Genomic DNA, 21,700 nt, shown 5'->3' with positions numbered 1-21,700 from the left:
TGGGAGATCAAGGAACCGTGTGCAAGGTCACAGCGTATCTGGCTTAAATACTAAAAATATCTCTTCCACAGCTCACAACTCACCCATGAACCCATCGCATAACAAATCCAATCCAAACGCACCATTATCCCCGGCAAAATACCACTGACAACCTAAATGAAATGTCATAGGTTAAAGAAAATTTCATTCAAACTTTAAATGCCCTCTGAACCTTTGCTACTCAGTGGCTCTGAATGAAATGTGCACGTCTTACATGAGTCATCTTTTTTTTTTGCCTCTTTTCTTTTTAAATTTAATGAGTGTGGCTTCTGGTCTCATCTGTGTTTCGCTGCGTTTCAGCTTGTTTCGCTGCTTGATATTGCAAATTGGTGTGTCTTACCATATTATTTTAATGTATTATATTAATTATGAACACACTGGTTTGTAGTGCAAACAGTTTTACTCTTTACTGCACGTTGTTGTTATTCTCGTTGTTTTTCATATAGCGGCTAATAAATCGGAAGTCTTGCCAATAGGCTTACTTCTGCACTGAAGAATAAGGTGGATAAGTAAAATCAGTCACTGTGTCCTGGTGGGTGCAAAACAAAAGTAAATGTACTCACCATATGATCAGACCGGTGATAACAGCAGCCCATGTGACACAGCAGGTGTCGGGCCTTTTGACTTCCTCATCCTCTTCCCTACGACAGCAGCACAGGCAGGTCAGATATGCGGAGAGCACCAGCAGACTCAAGCCCAGACCCACCGCAGACACACAGGCCAGGAAGATCAGAGACTGCCAAAGAGAGTCAGCAAACACGGGGCAGATGGTCAAATCAAACAGGAAGTAGACTGATTGCTCTATCGGCAGTGTTGCAATTCAAGAAGAAAATTGTATTACATTTTCTCAATCAGCCTATTTTGTCTTTCTTTCCAGTAGAGTACATATCTTGAATTAAATGTGATCTCTGTAACCCATTGCCAAATAGTTAGTTAGGGGTTCTTATTGTAATTGTTAGAATGGCCAAGGATTACCGATCTCCACGTAAAACTGATCGTGCAGACCAAACCGTAAGTTGTAGAGACTTAAAACTTGGAGGGATGGTAGTACTTACACTGTCGACAATGTCACCAAGGCTCAACCCAATTGGCCTGATGGGGGCACTACAGCGATCAGAAGTATGAACTCCTAAACCGTCAGTCCCAGGCTCAAGTGTGGATTAAAAAAAAAAACTACATTTGCAAACTAGTCCTAGTTTTTTCGCCTGACCAGAATAATGCGGCTTCAAACAATCCCAAATGCAGTTGCATATGATCCCAGCCGCGGAAGAAGGGTCTTATCTAGTGAAACAATCAATTATTATTTTTTTAAAGTCACAATTTATATACTTTTTAAGCTCAAAAGCTCGTCTTGTCTTGCACTGCCTGAACTTTTCCAGTTCAAGACAGTTAGGATATGTTGAAAAACCCCCATCTCATTTTCTCCCTCAACTTCAAAACCATCCTACATCACTGTTTTACTTTTTTTTGTAAAGGGTGTTTGATCTTCTTTGCATGTTCACTTTGCAAACACTGGGTTGGTACTTCTGCAGCGATGTAGGACGACTTTGAAATAATTTTTGAAGTTGAGGGAGAAAATAAGATGGGAGTTTTTCGACATACCCCAAAATGAGTTCAGGCAGAGCAAGACAAGACGAGCATTTGAGGTTAAAAAGTATATAAACGGTGATTTCAAAAATAAATAAAATAACTGATCATTTCGCTAAATAAGTCCCTTCTTCCTCAGCTGGGATCGTTTACAACCACAATTGGGATCTTTTGAAGCCGCATTTAAAATGGAGAAAAAACCTGAAATGTTTTCCTCAAAAAACATAATTTCTTTACGACTGAAGAAAGAAAGACATTAACATCTTGGATGACAAGGGGGTGAGTACATTATCTGTGAATTTCTGCTCTGGAAGTGAACTTCTCTCTTAAATGATCGAGAAAATGTAACCTACTTTTACGAACAAGTCTTAAGTTTGTCCCTCAATCTGAAAAAAAAAGAAACAGTTTGGTACAATTCTCTAATAAAACTATTAAAAATGTTGGAATTTACCCTTTGGAAAACTATAATGGGGTCATTTAGAAAAGGGGCCTGTCCAAAATTTCCCAAAATCCTATAAAGACTAAAGGAAAACTCAAAACTTCACAAAACCTGGCGAGCACATGTGGCAGGTGATTCTAAACAAGCATGCAAAGTTTTAAGGAAATCGGACCACAGTTGGCGCTATTACAGTCATAACTGTTAAAAAACATAATATTTCTATAGTTAATTACCTGGTTTTGCCAAAAATGCTTTAGGTGGTTACGGGCTTGCTAAATAATGTCTTTAACATGTGCTTAAATGCCTTAAAGTGCTTGAACCCCAGTAATCACTGCTAACAAATTTTAGTAAAGTTTATGCTTTAAACACAAGGTGTTAAATATTACTGGAAAATCAGATGAAAATACAGATTTAGTTTAAAACTAATGCAAATGTTCTGAACTACATTTACTTATCTGTACATTATTTGTGATGTTACCTATGAGGAAAGACATTATGTATATATGTAGAAAACTGAATAACAGAGGTGTCCGCATCTCTCAGGGATGATGTATCTTGATGTTTGTGTTTGTGGTGGCTGTGGGAGGATAAATCGCATGATGGTTGTTATGAGGGCGAGCTTGGGCCCCTATGCGCATCGCCATGGTAACCCACATGGACTGAGGCTAAACAGAATTGTTCAGTCTTAGAGTCGAACAGCATGTGATGAGAGTAAAGCTTTGGAGTCTTGTGATCCGGGGCTAACAGAAGGACAGCCGGATATTAGATATAGTTATATAAGATATTGGATATATTGTAAGGTTAAAGAAAACACTGAATAAGACTACTGCTCATTTTAATGCAAAACAAATACCCCTTCATGCTTTTAAAGTTTAAAGTCAAAGGCCATAATAGTGTTTACGCCAGATTGCAAAAAATTCCACAATAAATAATCACAACACGCTTTTGGGAAATTCACAGCAAAATTATTAAAATCACTAAAGGGTGGCGTGTAATTATTTTTTTAATGCTTAAATCATATAACAACTTGAGGATTTATAGTCATAACCAAAGTGCAGAATTAGGATAGGCTATTTTAGGTAAAAACTATAAATAATGGTAAAAAATTCAAGCCCATGCATCTTCCCCCCAGTTTTACATGATATTAAGCTACTCAAAAACTCAACCGCTGGGTCAAAACAACCCAATTGCTGGGTTTGTCCATATTTCACACAGCATTTTTATATTTCACCCAGCAGTGTATGTCTGCATAGCTTTCCTCTTAAAAAATAAATACATTTTACCCTATGTGATGCTTGTTTTTATATTGTGAGTTATTATGTGTCACCACAAGTTTTGTTTTTCTTTTTTGAAGAACTGACTTATCAGTAACTTAAATTAATATTGTGGTATATTTAATGCATGTGCTTTAATAATAAAATAAAGTGCTATATATTATTTACAGATGAGTACATATTCACTGTCTTCATGGCAAACCGTCCTCAAGTGTATACAATTGCTAAATAAATAAACATGATTTACTAATTTATAACAGTAGTTTTTACTTTTGCTTTTCTAATATTCCTTAAAGAACACTGTTAAAAAAATTAGTTGTTTCAACTTAAAATAACGTGTTACCCCGCTAACTTAAAATCTTAAGTTGTGTCAACTGAAAAATATTCCAGTTGTCATTTAAATTAACATTAAGTAACTTAAAATTTCAAGTTTCAAGTTGACAAAACAGAAAAATTTGTCAGCGGACAAACAAATATTTTTAAATCGAAACATTTTTTACAGTGAAGTATTAAACACAGTACTTATTTCACCAAGATTTTTCATCATATTTTTCCAAAACACTATTCACATTAGTTTGACATCCCTGCACTTGCGTAAATAATAGTCTCATTTTGCATATTTCTCCTGCAAATTCTAAGCAGAAACATCTGAGATGAAGTTGATTCTTAAATGCAAGCATAACTGCATAATTAAGGCCTCCATTATACATTCAGAATAACTAAGCAACGCAGCATTTCCCAAAAACTAACAAACCTGCTACTGACTTACCACCTACCAGAATATATGGCGGAAAAAAATACTGTTCAAAGTTTGATCTCTAAATTTGTCCCATGCATTGTTAACAGAGGAAGTTTAACTACATTAAACTAAACTTCCTTTCAGTGCTAAAAAAAAAACATGCAGAGGAAAGATGGAGGGCTACTCAGGGGGGCAAACAGGAAATATATATTTCAGTACTAGTTGTATCTAATTGCTATATCCATCAAAACAGGTACTTTAAAGAAAACCATGGTGATGCTTTTACCAACATACAAAACTACTACATTTATGTACTACATTTTGGTACTTCTCGAGGTACATATTTAAAAAAAAACACCATAGAGCACCAAAGAAACCTAAATGAAAAATGGGCCTGCAAAACTAAAACCACTTAGTACTTGCACATTGGCATTTTCATGTGATGTACATTTCAAATCTTAACACATCTCTAGATATAACACACCCCTAAGATAGTATTGGAAATATGTTTGGAAGAACAATTCCTGTGATTGATTTCAAATAAGCCATAGCAAGGGAATTTAACTGAGAGAAAGATTTGACAAGCAGTTTATTTTGGAATGAGAGATGAAATAAACTTGCGTTGCCGCTCCATTGATTTCTTCAAGTAACCCAGAGAAATGTGACCTTGAACAAGAGGCACGTAATATCCTTTTTGATAAAACCTCAGCAGAAATATTGACTGAATCAATGAGGAAAATGTTCCTCTGGAGACAGTATCGTGTGCTAAGGTACAAATCACAGTGTTGAAGCAGAGTCTCTTTAATGGAGATCTGACACAGCACCAGACACAGATATTGCACATCTATAGAGTTCAATGACAGACATTTATCACACACTTTTAGATCAAGGACGCTGAAGGTACAAACAATATTTCATAATTAGAGTGTGGAATTCTTGTCTTAAAGGTAATGAATTTTAATTATATGAACAAATATAGAATATAAATCACAGAAGTCAACTGCTCTCTTTGAGATAAAATTGTCAAGTCGAGAAAAACCTGTGATCTATTACCAAAATAACATTTCACACTCATTTCATCCTGCATGTACCACCACTACTACAGCTGCTTACTCACAGGGGAGGCCGGGGCAAGTTGTCACACGATTTCCTACTGTGAATATTTACTCATGGGTTTATTTTTATGTCTTAAAAATGCTTTCGAACACTTTGTGACCAGAAAGAGGAAAACAATGCATGTTGAAACACTGCATAGCAAAAACCTGCTGTTAACCAACTATGATTTGGTCAAATTAGGCAACAATATGTATTAGGGGTGGGCGATATGACCTAAAATTTATATCACGGTATTTTTCATCTTTTGAACGGTGACGGTATAATATCACGGTATTACTTTTTGGTACATTTTGGGAGGAGTAGCCTGTCCTGCCCCTTTAGTATGTGAATAAAGTTAATATTTTCATAATATAATAAGTAAATGGTAGATATCCTTATCAAAAAGAGACATGGGAGAGTATTATGCATTCTCAACATATTTACTTTGCAAAAAACCTTACTTAACAGTGTACAACAAAACAAAAATTAATTTTTATTGAAATTTTATTTCTGCAATATTTAAAACCTTCAAATAACTGGGGGAAATCAACCCATGGCAACAGTTTAAAAGTAGACCAATTCTGTGGGGAAAAACGCGGACTTGGCAACCCTGCATCCAACACGAGCTGCTGGAGTTAATGTCATTGCACACATGAGTACGAAATTTTCGTCCGACATTTTTGCACGTTAAAAAAAATACAGGTTATGTTAATCGAGTTTACACACTGCCTCTGAAACTTTCGTCCGACATAAAAAAAAATCGGATCGTGTTTGATTTTCTGCATTTTCGCATCCATAATAAGCATTTTGATAAGGATGGCGAATATGAGAAAACTAAAAAAAAAAAAAAAAACGCATACGAAAATCGGACTCAGTGAAACAATGACCTTTAGATTTGAATGATCACGGGTCGAAAGTAAAGAGAGGTGACAAAAATAGACTGGAGGATATGTTGCAATCTTGTACTCACTGACAAATATCTAAGATGTGCTGCTCCCGCTACAAAATCGAAAGTAAAAGTAAACAGGCTGGTCGCGTTCGCCTCGCGTCTGCTCAATTTGTGATCCGCTGTGTAAATCCTTTGGCCGGCCGACCGGGAAAAGTCCCGGTCTTCCCGGTCGTCCCGATTGCCACTCCGCCCCTGGTATAGGCTACAGGGCCGACCTTTCTTCACGCTGTTTCACCAGTCGTTTAATGGCCACTCCCCTTTTACCTACCACCTGCAAAGCTGATACGAATATGTTTTACTTTTTTTTTATTTACAACAAGATATATAGTATAAGGACATTCAGACCACAACTGAACGTTTGAAGAAAATTTAATGTTTTAAATATACCGGTATTGACGGTATTAGAAAATCCATGTCGTGGCGCAATCTCACACCGGTGATGACTATGACACCGGTGTACCGCCCACCCCTAATATGTATTTTGGGATTTATTAAAAATTTAGCCTATAATAGGGTGTTAAATAGAGAAATGGAACCAGCAAATTTTATTTTTATTTTATTTTATTTATCCTTTATTTTACCAGGAAAATCCCATTGAGATACAAGATCTCTTCTTCCAGGGAGTCCTGGCCAAGTATAGCAGCACAAAAAGTTTCACAAAAAAACAATTTCAACAACATAAACACAAACAAAATCATTTGCCCTATATCCAGATAATTACAAAAAAGTAATTTACTTATAGCAAGTACATGTTTCCTTCAGAGTAGACCATAACAGGTTTTTCAAAAAATTTACAGAAGGAAGTGTTTCCAGCATAGTAATACTCTGCAGCTCTGCAGCAAATCAATTATTAAAACAGAAAAACAACAGCAATAAATTAAAATCTATAAAAGAAAAAGTGTCAAAACTAGTAAACTTGTACACACTGACATATGGACAAGAATCAACTATAAAAAAAATAATTCAGATTCACTTAAAGGTTCAGTTATGCTTAGGTGTTTTTCATTCATGTCAAGCTGGGGTAAGTTGTCACATGTTTTAAATGTTATTGATATATTCAATTTGCTAATTATAATATTTTCTGTTATAATATGTTAATTATAATATGTTCTGTCCAAAACAAAGCCTTGATACTTTTGCACATTATTTTATTTATTTATGTATATTTGCAGTCTAATGAATTGGTTAACTCACAATGGTTTTAGGAATATTAATTATTTTTTTATTTATTTGCAGTCTAATTGCTTAACTCATAATGGTTTACTTCTTGATTAAATTTATGCAATTTAAATGACAATTTTTGTTGACTAAACCAACAGTTTGATATCTCTGTATGTTATTTAATTAATTTTAGTTATTGGTAGACTAATTAATTGCTTAACTCATAATTGTGACCCTGAAACACAAAACCAGTCATAAGCAGCACAGGTATATTTGTATCAATAGCCAACAATACACTGTCAAAATTATACATTTTTCTTTTACGCCAAAAATCATTAGGGTATTAAGTAAAGATTATTTTCCATTAAGATATTTTGTAAATTTCCTACTGTAAATATATCAAAACTTAATTTTTGGTTAGTAATATGCATTGCTAAGAACTTCATTTGGACAACTTTATAGGCGATTTTCTCAGTAGTTTGATCTTTTTGCACCCTCAGATTGCAGAAATAGGCCAAATACTGTCCTATCCTAACAAACCATACATCAAGCCTGTTTATTCAGCTTTCAGATGATGTTTACATTTATTTTATTTATGTATACATTCAGGATCACAATTGTTTACTTCATACTGTGGTTGTTTAATGGCATGTTACATTGTGACAACTTGCCCCATGTGGTATAATAACATGTCAAGCCACCGTGCGTTTTTCCCTCTCTGTGGTAAAAATTTGTCTATATATAAACTGAGTTTCAAAAATAAACCTACCTTGTAATAAGTTTTTTTCTAGTCTCGTTCTTCCCTTCATTAAAATATTACTAATAAAAATAATCTTGTCCTCAGTAGTACCTATTGACCTACCTACCGTCAATACATAGTTGACTAATCTATGAGTGTGTGTCAGTTGTTTACCCAGCAGCTATCCTGAAAAATCCCCTCCATAAACTACAAATAACTGTTACATCCAAACAACTCTCACCTGCTGATAACTGGCGTCCTCCGGTTTAAAAGTGTTATCAACCGTCTGGAAATTAAAATTAAGATGCGGGTAATTGTGCAGCCAGTAGGTCCACCATGGTGCAATGTAGTCCTGGCGCGATGAGGCCATCCCGGACGAGAAACTCAAACACACCGCTGATTTCTGGAGCGCTCCGGTAATCCTCGCCGTTCACTCTAAAACACCAAACACAACGAAAATCCGCCACCCGTGGACAACACACGATGACCAGAGAGGGAAACACCGCGCGAAAGTATTTCCCCTGGCTCTTTTTGCTTAAAAGAATGCATAACACTAGAGTTGAGTGTGTAAGTGCATGCAGAGTGATCAGCTGTGACCCCTCAGAGCACCCTGACACTGACTGACTCCATGCGCCTCTCCTGCGGCTGCGCACCACCGCGCGTCTCCAGCACTGATCATCACTCCAGACAAGTTATAAACTCACATAAGCTCGACGTGTGAACAGACACGATTTCAAGTAAAACATGTAGATTCACAAAAGACAAAAAGTGCTATAAAAGGTGCTACTAAAAAGCTTAAATGTGCACACTGCTGTCAAATAAATCGACATAAAAACATATAGTTCTTTTGTTCTCTTAAGACGTGTTCATTTCAAATGTAAATGCTTAATTCATAGAAAAGCATCTGACTTTTTTATCCTGAACATTTAATTCATGTCAGACAGTGTGAGTGCCATTAGCTCTTTCACTCCTGTTCAATATTGACATCTGGTGGAAAGAAAGGCACTTCACTCAAAAAATGTCTTCAGGGTTTTCAAACCTTTCCAAACCACGAAAGGACCCTTTCGTGCCTCCAAACTGTGCAGGCGGAATCATTTTTTAAGTATTACCCACAATTCTAAACAAAATCCACCAAGTTTTTCTTCTTGAAACTAGTTTTTATATTATTTCTAATACTTTGTAGCAATAGCCAAAATACATTGCATGAGTCAAAATGATTGTTTTTTTCTTTTATGCCAAAAATCATTAGGATATTAAATAAAGATCATGTTCCATGAAGATATTTCAAAACTTAAATTTTAAATTACAAATCTTAGTGTGTGTTCTATCTTGGATGCCCTGAAGGTAAGCAGATAAACATCAAACTATCCTTTGGGTAGTTGGGTGAACTATCCCTTTAATTAGCTTTCAGATGTACAATTCTATAACAAAATCCACCATTCAGAGAAGTTTACAATATTGTGGAATCAAAAATAGTTCCAAACTAGTTTTTGTGTTTTAATATTTAATATATTTTTAATATATAGTATTTTAGGCTTACAGATAATCACTGTTAAAGACCAGTTCTAGTCAGAGGTAAAAGGAAAAAAAGATTGAGAGAATACACCTTAGTCAGGTTAATACTACATTACCCACAATCCTGAAACAAAATCCACCAATCAGAGAAGTTTCAATTACTGTGAAATCAAGAATAGTTCCAAACCAGTTTTTGTGTTTCAATATTTAATATATTTTTAATATATAGTATTTTTAGGCTTACATATAATCACTGTTGGAAACCAGTTCTAGTCAGAGGTAAAAAGAAAAATAAAAGGTGGAGAGAATACACCTTAGTTAGGTTAATACTACATTACCCACAATCCTGAAACAAAATCCACCAACCAGAGAATTTTCAATTACTGTGAAATCAACAATAGTTCCAAACCAGTTTTTATGTTTGGCTTGCATTGACTGTTAAACATTAGATCTAGTCAAAGGTTAAAAAAAAAAAAAAACAGTGGAGAGAATACACCTTGGTCAGGGTAATACTACATTACCCACAATCCTGAAACAAAATCGACCAATCAGAGAAGTTTCAATTACTGTGAAATCAACAATAGTTCCAAACTAGTTTTTGTGTTTGGCTTGCATTGACTGTTAAACATTAGATCTAGTCAAAGGTTAAAAAAAAAAAAAAAAAAAAAAACCGTGGAGAGAATACACCTTGGTCAGGGTAATACTACATTACCCACAATCCTGAAACTAAATCGACCAATCAGAGAAGTTTCCGTTACTGTGGAATCAAGAATAATTCAAAACTAGTTTGGGCTTTGAATATTCAAAACATTATAATACACTGCATTTTGAAGCTTATGGATAATTACTGCTAAAGTCTTTCAGCAGACAAAAACTCCATGAAACTTTTAAAAGTTGTGAGCAGGGCTCTGAACCGGTTCAAGGAACGAAAACGAAAAACGAAAACAAATGACATTGAACAGGAACAAAAACAAAAACGAAAACAAAATCAATTTTAATCGTTCTGAACAGAAACGGAAACAGAAATTCCAAATTAACCGGTTAATAACGGTATTTTTATCGTTCTCTTTATTATATCAATTTGGCAGACCAAAAACATGAATTCAAATTGTGTGCGCAAATGCGACGGTGACGCATACACCGTGAAATGCCCGCGAAGCAGACATAAGCAGAGCCCTTTCTGATGCGACGAGCTTAAGGTTACCAAGCACCTGGCTGTTTCATGTGCAAAGGTATGTTTAGGTTTAAGTTATTGTAGCCTAATTAAAACTTGTAGTTAAAATTATGCATTACGTTTTCTTTTGCTTTTATGCATTAAATGTAAAAGCATAACTATCTGGAGTTCTGTTTTGTTTGAGTGAAAATAGCCTATAATTGGCTATATTAGGTAAGGAATATGCCGTAGCCAGCTATGAGGTCACCGAGGTCCGGACCTCGGTCATTTTTGTATATTCAAAAATAAAATGCCAAGCTCTCTGAATGATTATTTAGCCGTTTAAACCACCTCATATCACATGAGTGTTTGCAATTCATGTTGATGCGAGAAGCTAGCGCAGTGAACGAGGCTTGAGAGCGCGTTGAGTGAGAGCGCGTGTGCAGCCTCCGTTTGTTGCCAGATCCACCTATTATACGTGTATTTTGACTCATTTTTCCAATTTATTGTGACACTTTGGGACGTTTATAAAGTGGAAAGTTGAACGTTAGTGTTACTGATATATTAATCTTATTTACAAAACACAAGCTTTGAACTTATTTCGGATATCTTTTTCTTTATTTTTGAAATTGCTTGTTTTTCGTAGCAATATCCGGCAACATTGTACATTCATAAAAAAAATCTTTTAGACAATCTATAACTTAATTGCTGACAGGAAGATAACACAATCGGTAAGACAAACGCAGCGATCATCGTTAATATCTGAAAGAAATGTATAACACTATCAAAAGCAATAGCATAATACAAATCTGTTTGTTACAGAATGAAATAGGCTACTATGACAAATAACGTTACTGTTACTGGCCAGCAGGAAGACGTCTCATGCTCTTTAGTCAACGTTAAGTCATCAAAAAAACATTAATTAAAGCGGTGTTTCTCAACCTTACTTCGGACCTCACTAATTTTCAAACCCTAGTTACGGCCTTCAGGTGAACTCGTTTACTTTCGGTTTTAAAGACAAGAAGTTCAGATGACACGAACACGGAATTTGGTTGAATCATTTGTAAACATAATGCCAAACATGTTATTAAAAGGCACACACTATTTATCTATCTATCTATCTATCTATCTATCTATCTATCTATCTATCTATCTATCTATCTATCTATCTATCTATCTATCTATCTATCTATCTATCTATCTATCGCGCCGTGTAATAAAATAACGTTATTAACCGGTATTTTTTCTAGAAAACCGTTCTCGGAACGTATTGTTTAATGAGGAACGCAAGAACAGAAACGTTATAATATCGATTCTGTTCGGAGTGAACCGAATGGATTTTTTTTTCGTTTTTAAGCCCTGGTTGTGAGTATTGAAAATGAAATGATCAATGATATTTATACAGTGCGTGCCAATGTCAATACTGTGTCTGTCCCTCACAGCCTTGTTTTTTAAAATAAATATGTGTCTAACCTGACTAAAGTCCATACACAGGAAACAACTTATCTCTAGCCCCAGCAGAGAACATAATGCAACACAAAATACAAGGCCAAAATATCAAAGCTCAGTCGATTACAGCTCTGATTCACAGTAGGCTACTTGGTGGAATGAATAGCACATTGCACTATATAAGAAGTTAAGTACACGGTTTTGTACTTTTGCCTTTGTCTCTGAAAGTTATATAATGAATAGAAACATGTATGAAATAGGCCAACATTATTAAACTGAAGTTATTACAGGGAACATCAAATGATATGATTTTTTAGGGTCTTCATGAAATGTTTACAACATTCATTGGTTAAAATTCCTCAGTGGTTATGTAAAACAACACCCTTTTTCCCTGGTCAAAAACAGCTCTGTTCACAGCGACCAGTTGTTGCATGTGTCTTTAAATGCTAATGAGCTCTGCTTACCCCACCCCTCTCTTCCATTTTTTTTGTGTTATTTGGTGATGCATTACCATCAAAAACAAAGCTCTGATGTAGGGAGAAAATAAATCTTATGTCTATTTCACACCGCATACTAGCTTCACATTAGCTTTACATCAGAGTAACCTAATTTTCAGCTGTGCAGCTGCAGACTCATGAGAGTATTCACACTGAATGTGTTTGTACAGCGTCACAACAGCGGCTGCTCACGCTTGGGTTGTGAAATTGGCCTTATGTTCACTTTTACATCCAACTACAAAACGCCTGCATTGCTTACGAGACATTGTCGTCACATCTGCTCGAGCGTGGAAAAAATGGTGGACAACTCGTGGGCGGGGCCTGGCCAGTATGACGTCATACTGCTCAGAAAATCTAAACGGCTTGATTATTGAGACGATTAGTTTTTTTAGGGGTTAAAACTAAAGGAGTGAATGGATTTGATCATTGTAGGGTGGTTGAGTCCTCACACTGCTAACACACATTTACATGCAAACACCATCTAGAAAGTGAATTTTGCATCTGATGTCCCCTTAGCAAATATGTATATACTATTTTAATTATGCATTTAAAGCTCATTTTAATGATGTTATTCTCTACACACTCCTTATGTTATAAAATGCTGGGATGCAATAGATGTGGGTGATAAATTATTTGTCGAGCCTGTGTTCATGCACCGAGAGGTGGCAGTAGCACATTACAAGTCAAAGAAAATAAACATAAAGAAACTAAAGAGTGAATGACCATGAAAAGGTCTCCAGCACCTCAGTGCACTATGAAATTACCATTTTACTCTTTTCAATTAAAGGACACGTCTATAAAATGACAATCTGTTATTATATGTGCATGCTATGAATCATTGCAGTGATGTGAAATCTCAAGTGTGCTGTTTCTAAGTTCAGCGACACGGTCATTGTGAAGAATGTAAGAAATATGCTGTGCTATCAGCTGCATATTGCATATTTTTTCATATGTGGCACGTCAGGTTGCAAGGTCAACCGTGCAAACCTGCCATGCAGTTATTTTTGATTACAGGTCTGATTGATTTTAATATCAATTACTCGTATGACTGCGATGACCTTCCTTCATAACATTTAAACGACAAAGTATTAGGCACCGGCTGTACTGACAAGCTTCAGATGCTAAAATATGCTTTAACTAATTATTATGACCTATAACCTTTTGCTACACAAAACTGAGTTTGTCGACACGTACGCTGTAGTGGCTTTGGGATTCAAACGAGCTTTCAAATCTCATTTGCATCATTTTTCTTTCTCAATTGCTCCCTGAATTGACTTTATAAAATTATGACAGTGTCCCAAGACACCACAGGATTAATTTGCATAATAAACATTTTCATAAAGGTTGTAGCTGCCATCATCACAATGACTCTAAGAGGAATTCTTTCCCCATCACCTGCCGTTATTACACATTAATCCTCCAATTCCTGAGCCAGCTGCGATGGTTTGCCTTTGATGTTCAAAACAACGTATAGTGATGTTAAGGAGCCTTTCCTCTTTGGTTATTGCTTTTTGGGACTTGGAATCCTAAATCCCTCTGTGGTGCAGCGAGTGACTAAGGCCTATACATATGAATGAAGATTTACACATCAAGCTCAAAGAGTTTGCGTTCAATCAGACGCCACTGCTCACTAGCTCCGAGGGCTGAGCTGAGGACTAATATCCCACATTCAGAGCGGGGGAGATTTCTTACTTTCCCTCAGACTTTGTTTTATTCTAATTTGCTTTCATCCATTGAGACATTTGTCTGTCTGAAAATCCTTGACTAACTCATCTGTGCCATCATGAGTCATGGGAAAGCTAGCGTATGTCTTTAATCATGGCTATTTTTGAGGACTTCTGCTAAAATGTTTAATTAGGAATGAGGGATGTGTGCTATTACTGGACTCAAGTCTTCTAAGAACTCCATAGCAAACAACATAGCAATATGACAAAAACACTTCTGACTTTGCAACTGCGTGGCAACACCTTGGAAATAGTTCAAACACTTCAGCATCCACATAGCAACTTGAAAACCACCTGTCTAAACAGCATAGCCATCACCTAGCCATACACTTCTAGAAAAAAAGGTACAGTGCTGTCAATCGTGTGGTACCTAAAGTACGAAAGCTTTTACCATGTATTAAATGTACCTTTTAAAAGGTACCACACCATTGACAGCTTTTGTATCTTTTTTCTTAGAGTGCACCTGGGCATCAGTGTTGGGTGTAATGCATAACTAAGTAACTAATTAGTGTAATTTAATTATGTTTCCCTTCAGAAAAAGTAAGGGATTACTCTTTCTGTAGTCTCGCGTAGCCAGACCTTCAGACTGACGGCTGAAGGTCTGGAATTCATGGCAGCTTTCTTTGGCCAATGCCCGCCCATAAGACCGTTTGACCGACATGTCAAACAGCCAATCACAGTTTGTTTCGTTCAGCGTCACGTTTCAGTGCATGGAAATGCCCCCACAACAACTGACTGGCTGCAACAAGTCAGTCATTGAAATAACCAGCAGTTATACCAGAGAACAAGCAGTAAGTCAGTAATTTGTTCGCGAACGTCGCAAATGTGTATAACAACAATCGTGTCTGCATAAGCACATTTTAGCAAAACGCAGAGTAAATCAGCCTGCGCTTTGTTTCCTGGCAGACCGAAAATAAACGTGGCACTCGCGTCTCCCGGATATCCGATCAAATTCAACTAATCAGATGACGACTTCGACATTCCTGAAGTGTTTCCAGTTAAGTGTACCATATGCATCAGACAGTAATATCACGCAGCACATCGCAGCACAATGTGACCAACTGCATGCACAGGGAGCATTCCTCGTTGGAAGTTACCTAGCTGGGAACTAATTTTAGGTGCTGCGTGATATTACTGCGCCTGCTTCGGCCATGTTACGGCAGCAAACTTCCTTGACTATTACACCGGAATGGGAATGTAGTTCCTAATCTTATCGGCCTAGAAAATCGCATCTTTACATTTTCCGCCGGTCTTAGTACACGATATAACTACAGAAGAGTCAAGTTTTAAATAGGACAAATATCGAAACTCATTGGTTATTTTTGAAGGCGATGCTATTGGTCTAATAGGATTCAATGATCTATGCTAAGCTATGCTAAAAGTGATATCGCCAGAACAGGAGAACGGCTGAATGGATTTCAAAATGGTAAAACTCAACTTACTAACTCGGGGGGATTTGGAGAATGAGCCTATTACCAAAAAAAGTGGAGTGTTCCTTTAAATGCATGAATGTTTTCCCAATCATTATTACATATTCTGGTCTTTACCAACCTATATATCCAACACAGATAGATCTCTAACTGCTGCAATAGCACAAAACTCTCCTGATATTTTAATAACAACTACAAAAGAATAAACAGGAATTTCAGTACCTTTTGAAACTTAAAAGGGTTCAATTTGAGCAGATGATTGTACCATTACTGTCTTCGTCAGAGCGCACTTCCACAGTATATTTAGCATCTGACTCATATTTGTGATCTCAACCATATCATTTTTAGTGACTTCAAAATCAATATTTTGATTTCTGTCAGCTTATTCACCACATCCACTATCAAATGACAGTGACACTTGTATTTCATTCTGTACAGTAATTGCTCTATAGTAAAGCCATTCAAGACAGTTACATTTTTTGCTGATGATATTCTTTTGTTTTATGCCTGCGGTAGTTAAGAGTGAAACGTCATGTTATTATTGTCTATCAAACAGTGCCACCTTGAGGAATAAAGGTGAACTGCTCTTATTGAGTCATCAGATATTTAATTATTGTTGTGCAGAAAAAAAATATACTTATATTTTTATTGTTATATTTGACCCTGGACCACAAAAGCAGTCATAAAGGTAATTTTTTTTCGAAATTGAGATATAAATAAGCTTTCCATTGATGTATGGTTTGTTAGGGTAGGACAATATTTGGCCGAGATACAACTAATTGAAAATCTGGAATCTGAGGGTGCAAAAAAAATCTAAATATTGAGAAAATAGCCTTTAAAGATGTTCAAATAAAGTTCTTGGCAGTGCATATTACTAATAAAAAATTTAGTTTTGATCATATTTATGATAGGAAATTTACTAAATATCTTCATGGAACATGATTTTTACCTACTCCTAATGATTTTTGGCATAAAAAAATATTGCTACAAATATACCTGTGCTACTTAAGACTGGTTTTGTGGTCCAGGGTCACATATTGTATAAGAAAAGAAAAGAAGAGGAATACTACGAAAGTTTGTGTCTAACTTTAAAAAAATAAAGGGGGAAGAAGGTAGTGAATGACGTCCTGGATCGCTAAAGATTACGTATTGTATATTGTATAGACTATAGAACAATTGTATATAAAAAAACAGTGGATTTAACATCAAAATATAACATCTAATGTTAAAATGTATGTTTTTAATGTAACCTTTCACTTAGTTTTACCTTTTAATGTAACCTTTTACCTAATACTTAGGTCAGTTCATGAATAATTCATGCAATTTTATGTTATTTATTTGAAAGAATTAAAAGAGCAGTTTCATGTCTACCCTTGCATCGTTCAACTGGTCTAGGTTGATTTGGGATTTAGAAAGTAATTAGTAATAAGTTATGCAATAATTTTAAGAGAGAATAATTAGTACAGTAATGCATCTAATCACATCTAATTACAGGCTTAAAGATTAATTACTTTTTACAATAACTTACCCAATACTACTGCACAGCCACCCAAAGTACTTGTAACAAATGCATAGCAACACATTCTGAACTATAGTACCTCATATGACTGAGTAACAAAACAGCAACTCCCTAGAAAACCATAGGTGTATATGACTTTATTCTTTCAAAAATATACATTTGAAGTTATATTAAAAAATGTCCAAGCTTTACAATGGCAGTGATTGGCTGTTGAGATTTTGAAGCAAAATAAAGTGCCTCCATCCATAAAAAGTACTCCACATAACCCTGTTGTAGTGATGATGCACGTTATCATGCGACTCTTCACGACAAAAAAATACGTGCAAAGTGGAATGAAGTGGCGATCGGGCAGAGCCAGCTCCTCACTATCAGCGCTGAAGCACAGTTTGTTCAGGTTAGTTTCAGTTTAGTGAAACGTACGCTTCGCATTACATCTCACATCCAAACGTCACATGTCTTTATGGGTTGTGTGTAAAGCACGCACAGATTCCGGAAAACAACTGTGAATGAACCAAATCAAACAACTCCGGAACAAATCATGGGAAACATTATCTGTGTATTTACTGGAATCGCTGTGTGAAAGAGGCTGAAGTTGACTGCCACTGGTCTCTTATATTCACGTTGTTCTGAAGCCTGTGCAATGATGTAGTTTCGACATCTATCGACTGAACAGTTATCATGAAAAAAGCCAGGAAATTTCGATTTTGACAATATGGGACCTTTAATATAATTCAGTTATATGCCAAATACCATTTTTGTTTTGACTGGACGGTTAAAATATTATAATATTTTCCCCAAGGGGCAAAAAGCCATGTTAAAAGAAATGATCCATGTTTATGAGTGTTAAAAAAATGCAGTTAAAAAATGTGACATTCAAACTTTAATTAGGTAGCTTATAGCAAACAGCAACCGATCAGCAAAAAATAAGCATTTTTAATAATATTTCCAATAAAATAAGAAAAAGCAGAAGGATTTATTTTAAATGTTTTAGCCATATTAGTTTAAACATCTTGTCTGGAGGCTAGAAGCTAAGTTGGCATTTGGGGCCACTTATTGTGCTTTTAGGGAGCATACTTTAACATTTATCTTACTTTCAGGATTATTTCAAGACATGTTTCACTCTTTTGTATCAATCTGCAATCTCTAGAGCAGACGTAGAGTGAACTAACTCCAAGGTAGGGCTAAAAGTAGCTTAAAGTTAGTGTTATCTATTTACTACGTCTTTTTAGGCAAATACCAGATATGGGTATCATGTCTTAAATTGTTTTTTAATACGACTGAATTTCTATTTAATGTGATCACAATTTAATAATAGTATTGATATTCAAACTGTGAATAAATTATATAAATAAAGCGAGCAAAGAACATTTACATCTAAAAAACATTATCATTGACTTCAGTCTAGCTTGAGTTTAAAAACAATAAACAAAAAGAAACACTGTAAAATAAATCTCTTACTTACATTGTACATTCATCTGCTCATTGCTGTTTATGATAAGATAATTCGCGAGAGACAAAACTGAAGTCTGACTAATCAAAGTGACTCTGATTGGCCATTGCATTCATAGGCTCAACAGAATCAAGTGTGATTGGTTAACATTACTCAACAATGTAAAAACGTGTAAAAAGATACATTCAGCACTTTCCATCTAATTTTCGCATTATTCGCAAGAGCAGTAATACATCCCCCTTTCAAAAACATCATTACAGCTTTCCCCAAAGTTCTATGAACACCCACCGGGGGTAGTATTCACAACAGGAAATCCATATATGGCAAGCCGAAAGCTGAGAGAGCCATAGATGAACTTGGATCAGTTTTCAGGAGTTTGGTGGGTGCAAAATACAAAAGCTTTCACAGCCAGAATACAGGAAGACTGACGAATAAAGAGATCAAAAAGCGTCAGGACTAAAAAAAAGAGCGTGAGTATCAATAAAGCATTTCATTGATGGAGGAAACTGAGAGCATCTATGCACTTGATAACAGATTCCGAGCTTGTTTTCTTTTGTCGGACAGGTAAATATACTGCCTTATCACCATGGTTACGCCAAAGCTGCGGCTTGTAGAAGGAGAGGGCGTGTTTAGAGGGTCATGAAACACTAAACTACATATTTTTACAGATGTTAACAGAGATATCTGTGAGGAATAGACTACAGCAAAAGATAAGTCAGACAGGAAGAAATGAAACCTTTAGGGTGTTTTCGTAACAATAGGGGAATGGGTAAAGGACACACAGAAAGCTGTTGTGGAACACCTGAAAGCTATCCACCTTATTTTTGCCATTAGAGCAGGCGTGCCATTTGTAAATTTTACGGGTCTGGCTTCTGGTCTATTTTGCATCCAGGTATTTTTAGCTGTACAAAACAGCTTGTTTTGCTGCTTGATATTGCAAATTAGTGTGTTTTACCATATTATTTGAATGTATTATATTAATTATGAACAGGGAATAGGGGTAAATAATAGCATTTATTTTTTTCTTAACTATTATTATATAAAGTAGTTTCATCTAACCATAATCCATGCTGTATACTCCAGTGCAGTAGGTGGCAGTATGCAACTGATAATTCATCATGCAATCAGCCATTAAAACTAACAGAAGAAGAACAAGCAGAAAAATATATTTGCGTGCATCATCGTTTAGCGGTGTCATAAGAAATCCTTTCTCTCCTCCACTGACATCCATTCATAAATGTCGGCCACTAGTTGTTGTTTTTTTTCCTAACCTTGGAGGCTTCACTACCATTCACAACTCCTCTCCCGTAACCACAAGGGATAGAAAAGTGTCCAACAGATGCACACTTCACAGTCTCACCTGAAGTATGTTATCTGGGATACTGTTTTTTACCTACTGTATAGTCAGGAGGTCAACGCCACAGGTGACTAAATATAGATGTGTAATGATCTGCCGTCTTGGAGTGGTTACTCGTAGCAAAAACCAATGTGTTGATTTGTGTTTTTATATGTATGGACTCAGTATTATAGCTTTTTAAACTATGGTACTGTTTAATGTACTGTTAGCTAATGCCTTCATCTTGTTGTATTGTTAGTTTAGCAAAATCATTTGCTTAAGGCTATTGTAGATATAAATATTCATACAATAATGGTTTATGGTTGCAGACACACAGTCAGTTGGTCTCAGATGCTCACAGAGAAAAAAATATTTGACTCCCTGCTGATTTTGTACGTTTGCCCACTGACAAAGGAATTATCAGTCTATAATTTTAATGGTAGCTTCATTTTGACAGTGAGATACAGAATAACAACAAAACAAAAACAAAAAAAATCACAAATTGATTTGAATTTTAATGAGGGAAATAAGCATTTGATCCACTATCAATCAGCAAGATTTCTGTCTCCCAGGTGTCTTTTATACAGGTAATAAACTGAGATTAGGAGCACCCTCTTAAAGTGAGTGCTCCTAATCTCAGCTTGTTAACTGTATAAAAGAACCTTAATGACTTGGAGAGGATCTGCAAAGAGGAGTGGAACAAAATCACTCCTGAGATGTGTGCAAACCTGGTGGGCAACTACAAGAAATGTCTGACCTCTGTGATTGCCAACAAAGGTTTTGCGAAATCATGTTTTGCGAAGGGGTCAAATATTTACTTCACTCATTAAAATGTGCTTTTTTTAAAAAAAATTATTATTGTTATTATATCTCTCACTTTTTAAATAAACCTACCAATAAAATTATAGGCTGATCACTTCTTTGTCAGTGGGCAAATGTACAAAATCAGCAAGGGATCAAATATTTTTTTTTCCTCACTGTAGCCTATAGTGGCCCATAGAAACACCTGCTAATGAGATATCTATGTATATATATCTATGGCTTAATATGGCAAAAGTTCTAAAACACTAAACATAGTTTAAAACACATTTAATCCATTACAAACCTCTGTGGTATTTAGTCCTAATACCACAAAACCAGTCTTAAGTAGCACGGGTATATTTGTAGCAATAGCCAACAATACATTGGCAGAGCCAAAATTATCAATTTTTCTTTTATGCCAAAAATCATTAGGGTATTAAGTAAAGATCATGTTCCATTAAGATACTTTGTAAATTGCCTACCATAAATATATCAAAACTTATTTTTTTATTAATAATATGCATTGCTAAGAACTGTATTTGAACAACTTTAAAGGCGATATTCTCAATATTTAGATTTTTTTGCACTCTCAGATTCCTGATTTTCAAATAGTTTGAAACATTGTCCTATTCTAACAAACCATACATCTGTCACGCTTAGGAAGAACAAACGAACAAACAATGACATAGCAAAACGAATACATTTAATAATCCAAAATGGGAGTACAGGAGGAACAGGAGCAGAAACAGGAAACACAGGAACGCAGGTTAGTAACATCAACAACCGACAAGCAACAGAGCAAAC

At 35.7% G+C, this 21,700-nt stretch overlaps 1 protein-coding gene across 2 annotated transcripts in view; it reads right to left on the bottom strand.

Annotated features, from left to right (window-relative positions):
- ttyh2l (tweety homolog 2, like) overlaps positions 1-8,717 on the bottom strand; it is a 55,606-nt gene extending 46,889 nt beyond the window's left edge. Inside the window, exons 1-2 of one of the 2 annotated variants that reach the window (XM_073849405.1) lie at positions 8,264-8,717; positions 603-775 (exon numbers count right to left, since the gene is read on the bottom strand). In XM_073849405.1, the coding sequence (XP_073705506.1) occupies positions 603-775; positions 8,264-8,392 (302 nt within the window). In that variant the 5' untranslated portion in view covers positions 8,393-8,717. The remainder of the gene's footprint in view (positions 1-602; positions 776-8,263) is intronic. The other variant, XM_073849399.1, reaches the window with a different exon arrangement.
- Positions 8,718-21,700: the final 12,983 nt, after the last annotated feature.

This window comes from Garra rufa, chromosome 1, assembly GCF_049309525.1.
Source record: "Garra rufa chromosome 1, GarRuf1.0, whole genome shotgun sequence".
Taxonomy (NCBI): Eukaryota; Metazoa; Chordata; class Actinopteri; order Cypriniformes; family Cyprinidae; genus Garra; species Garra rufa.
The sequence above is the reverse complement of the archived record's forward strand: the minus strand, read 5'-3'. Positions and strand labels throughout refer to the sequence as shown.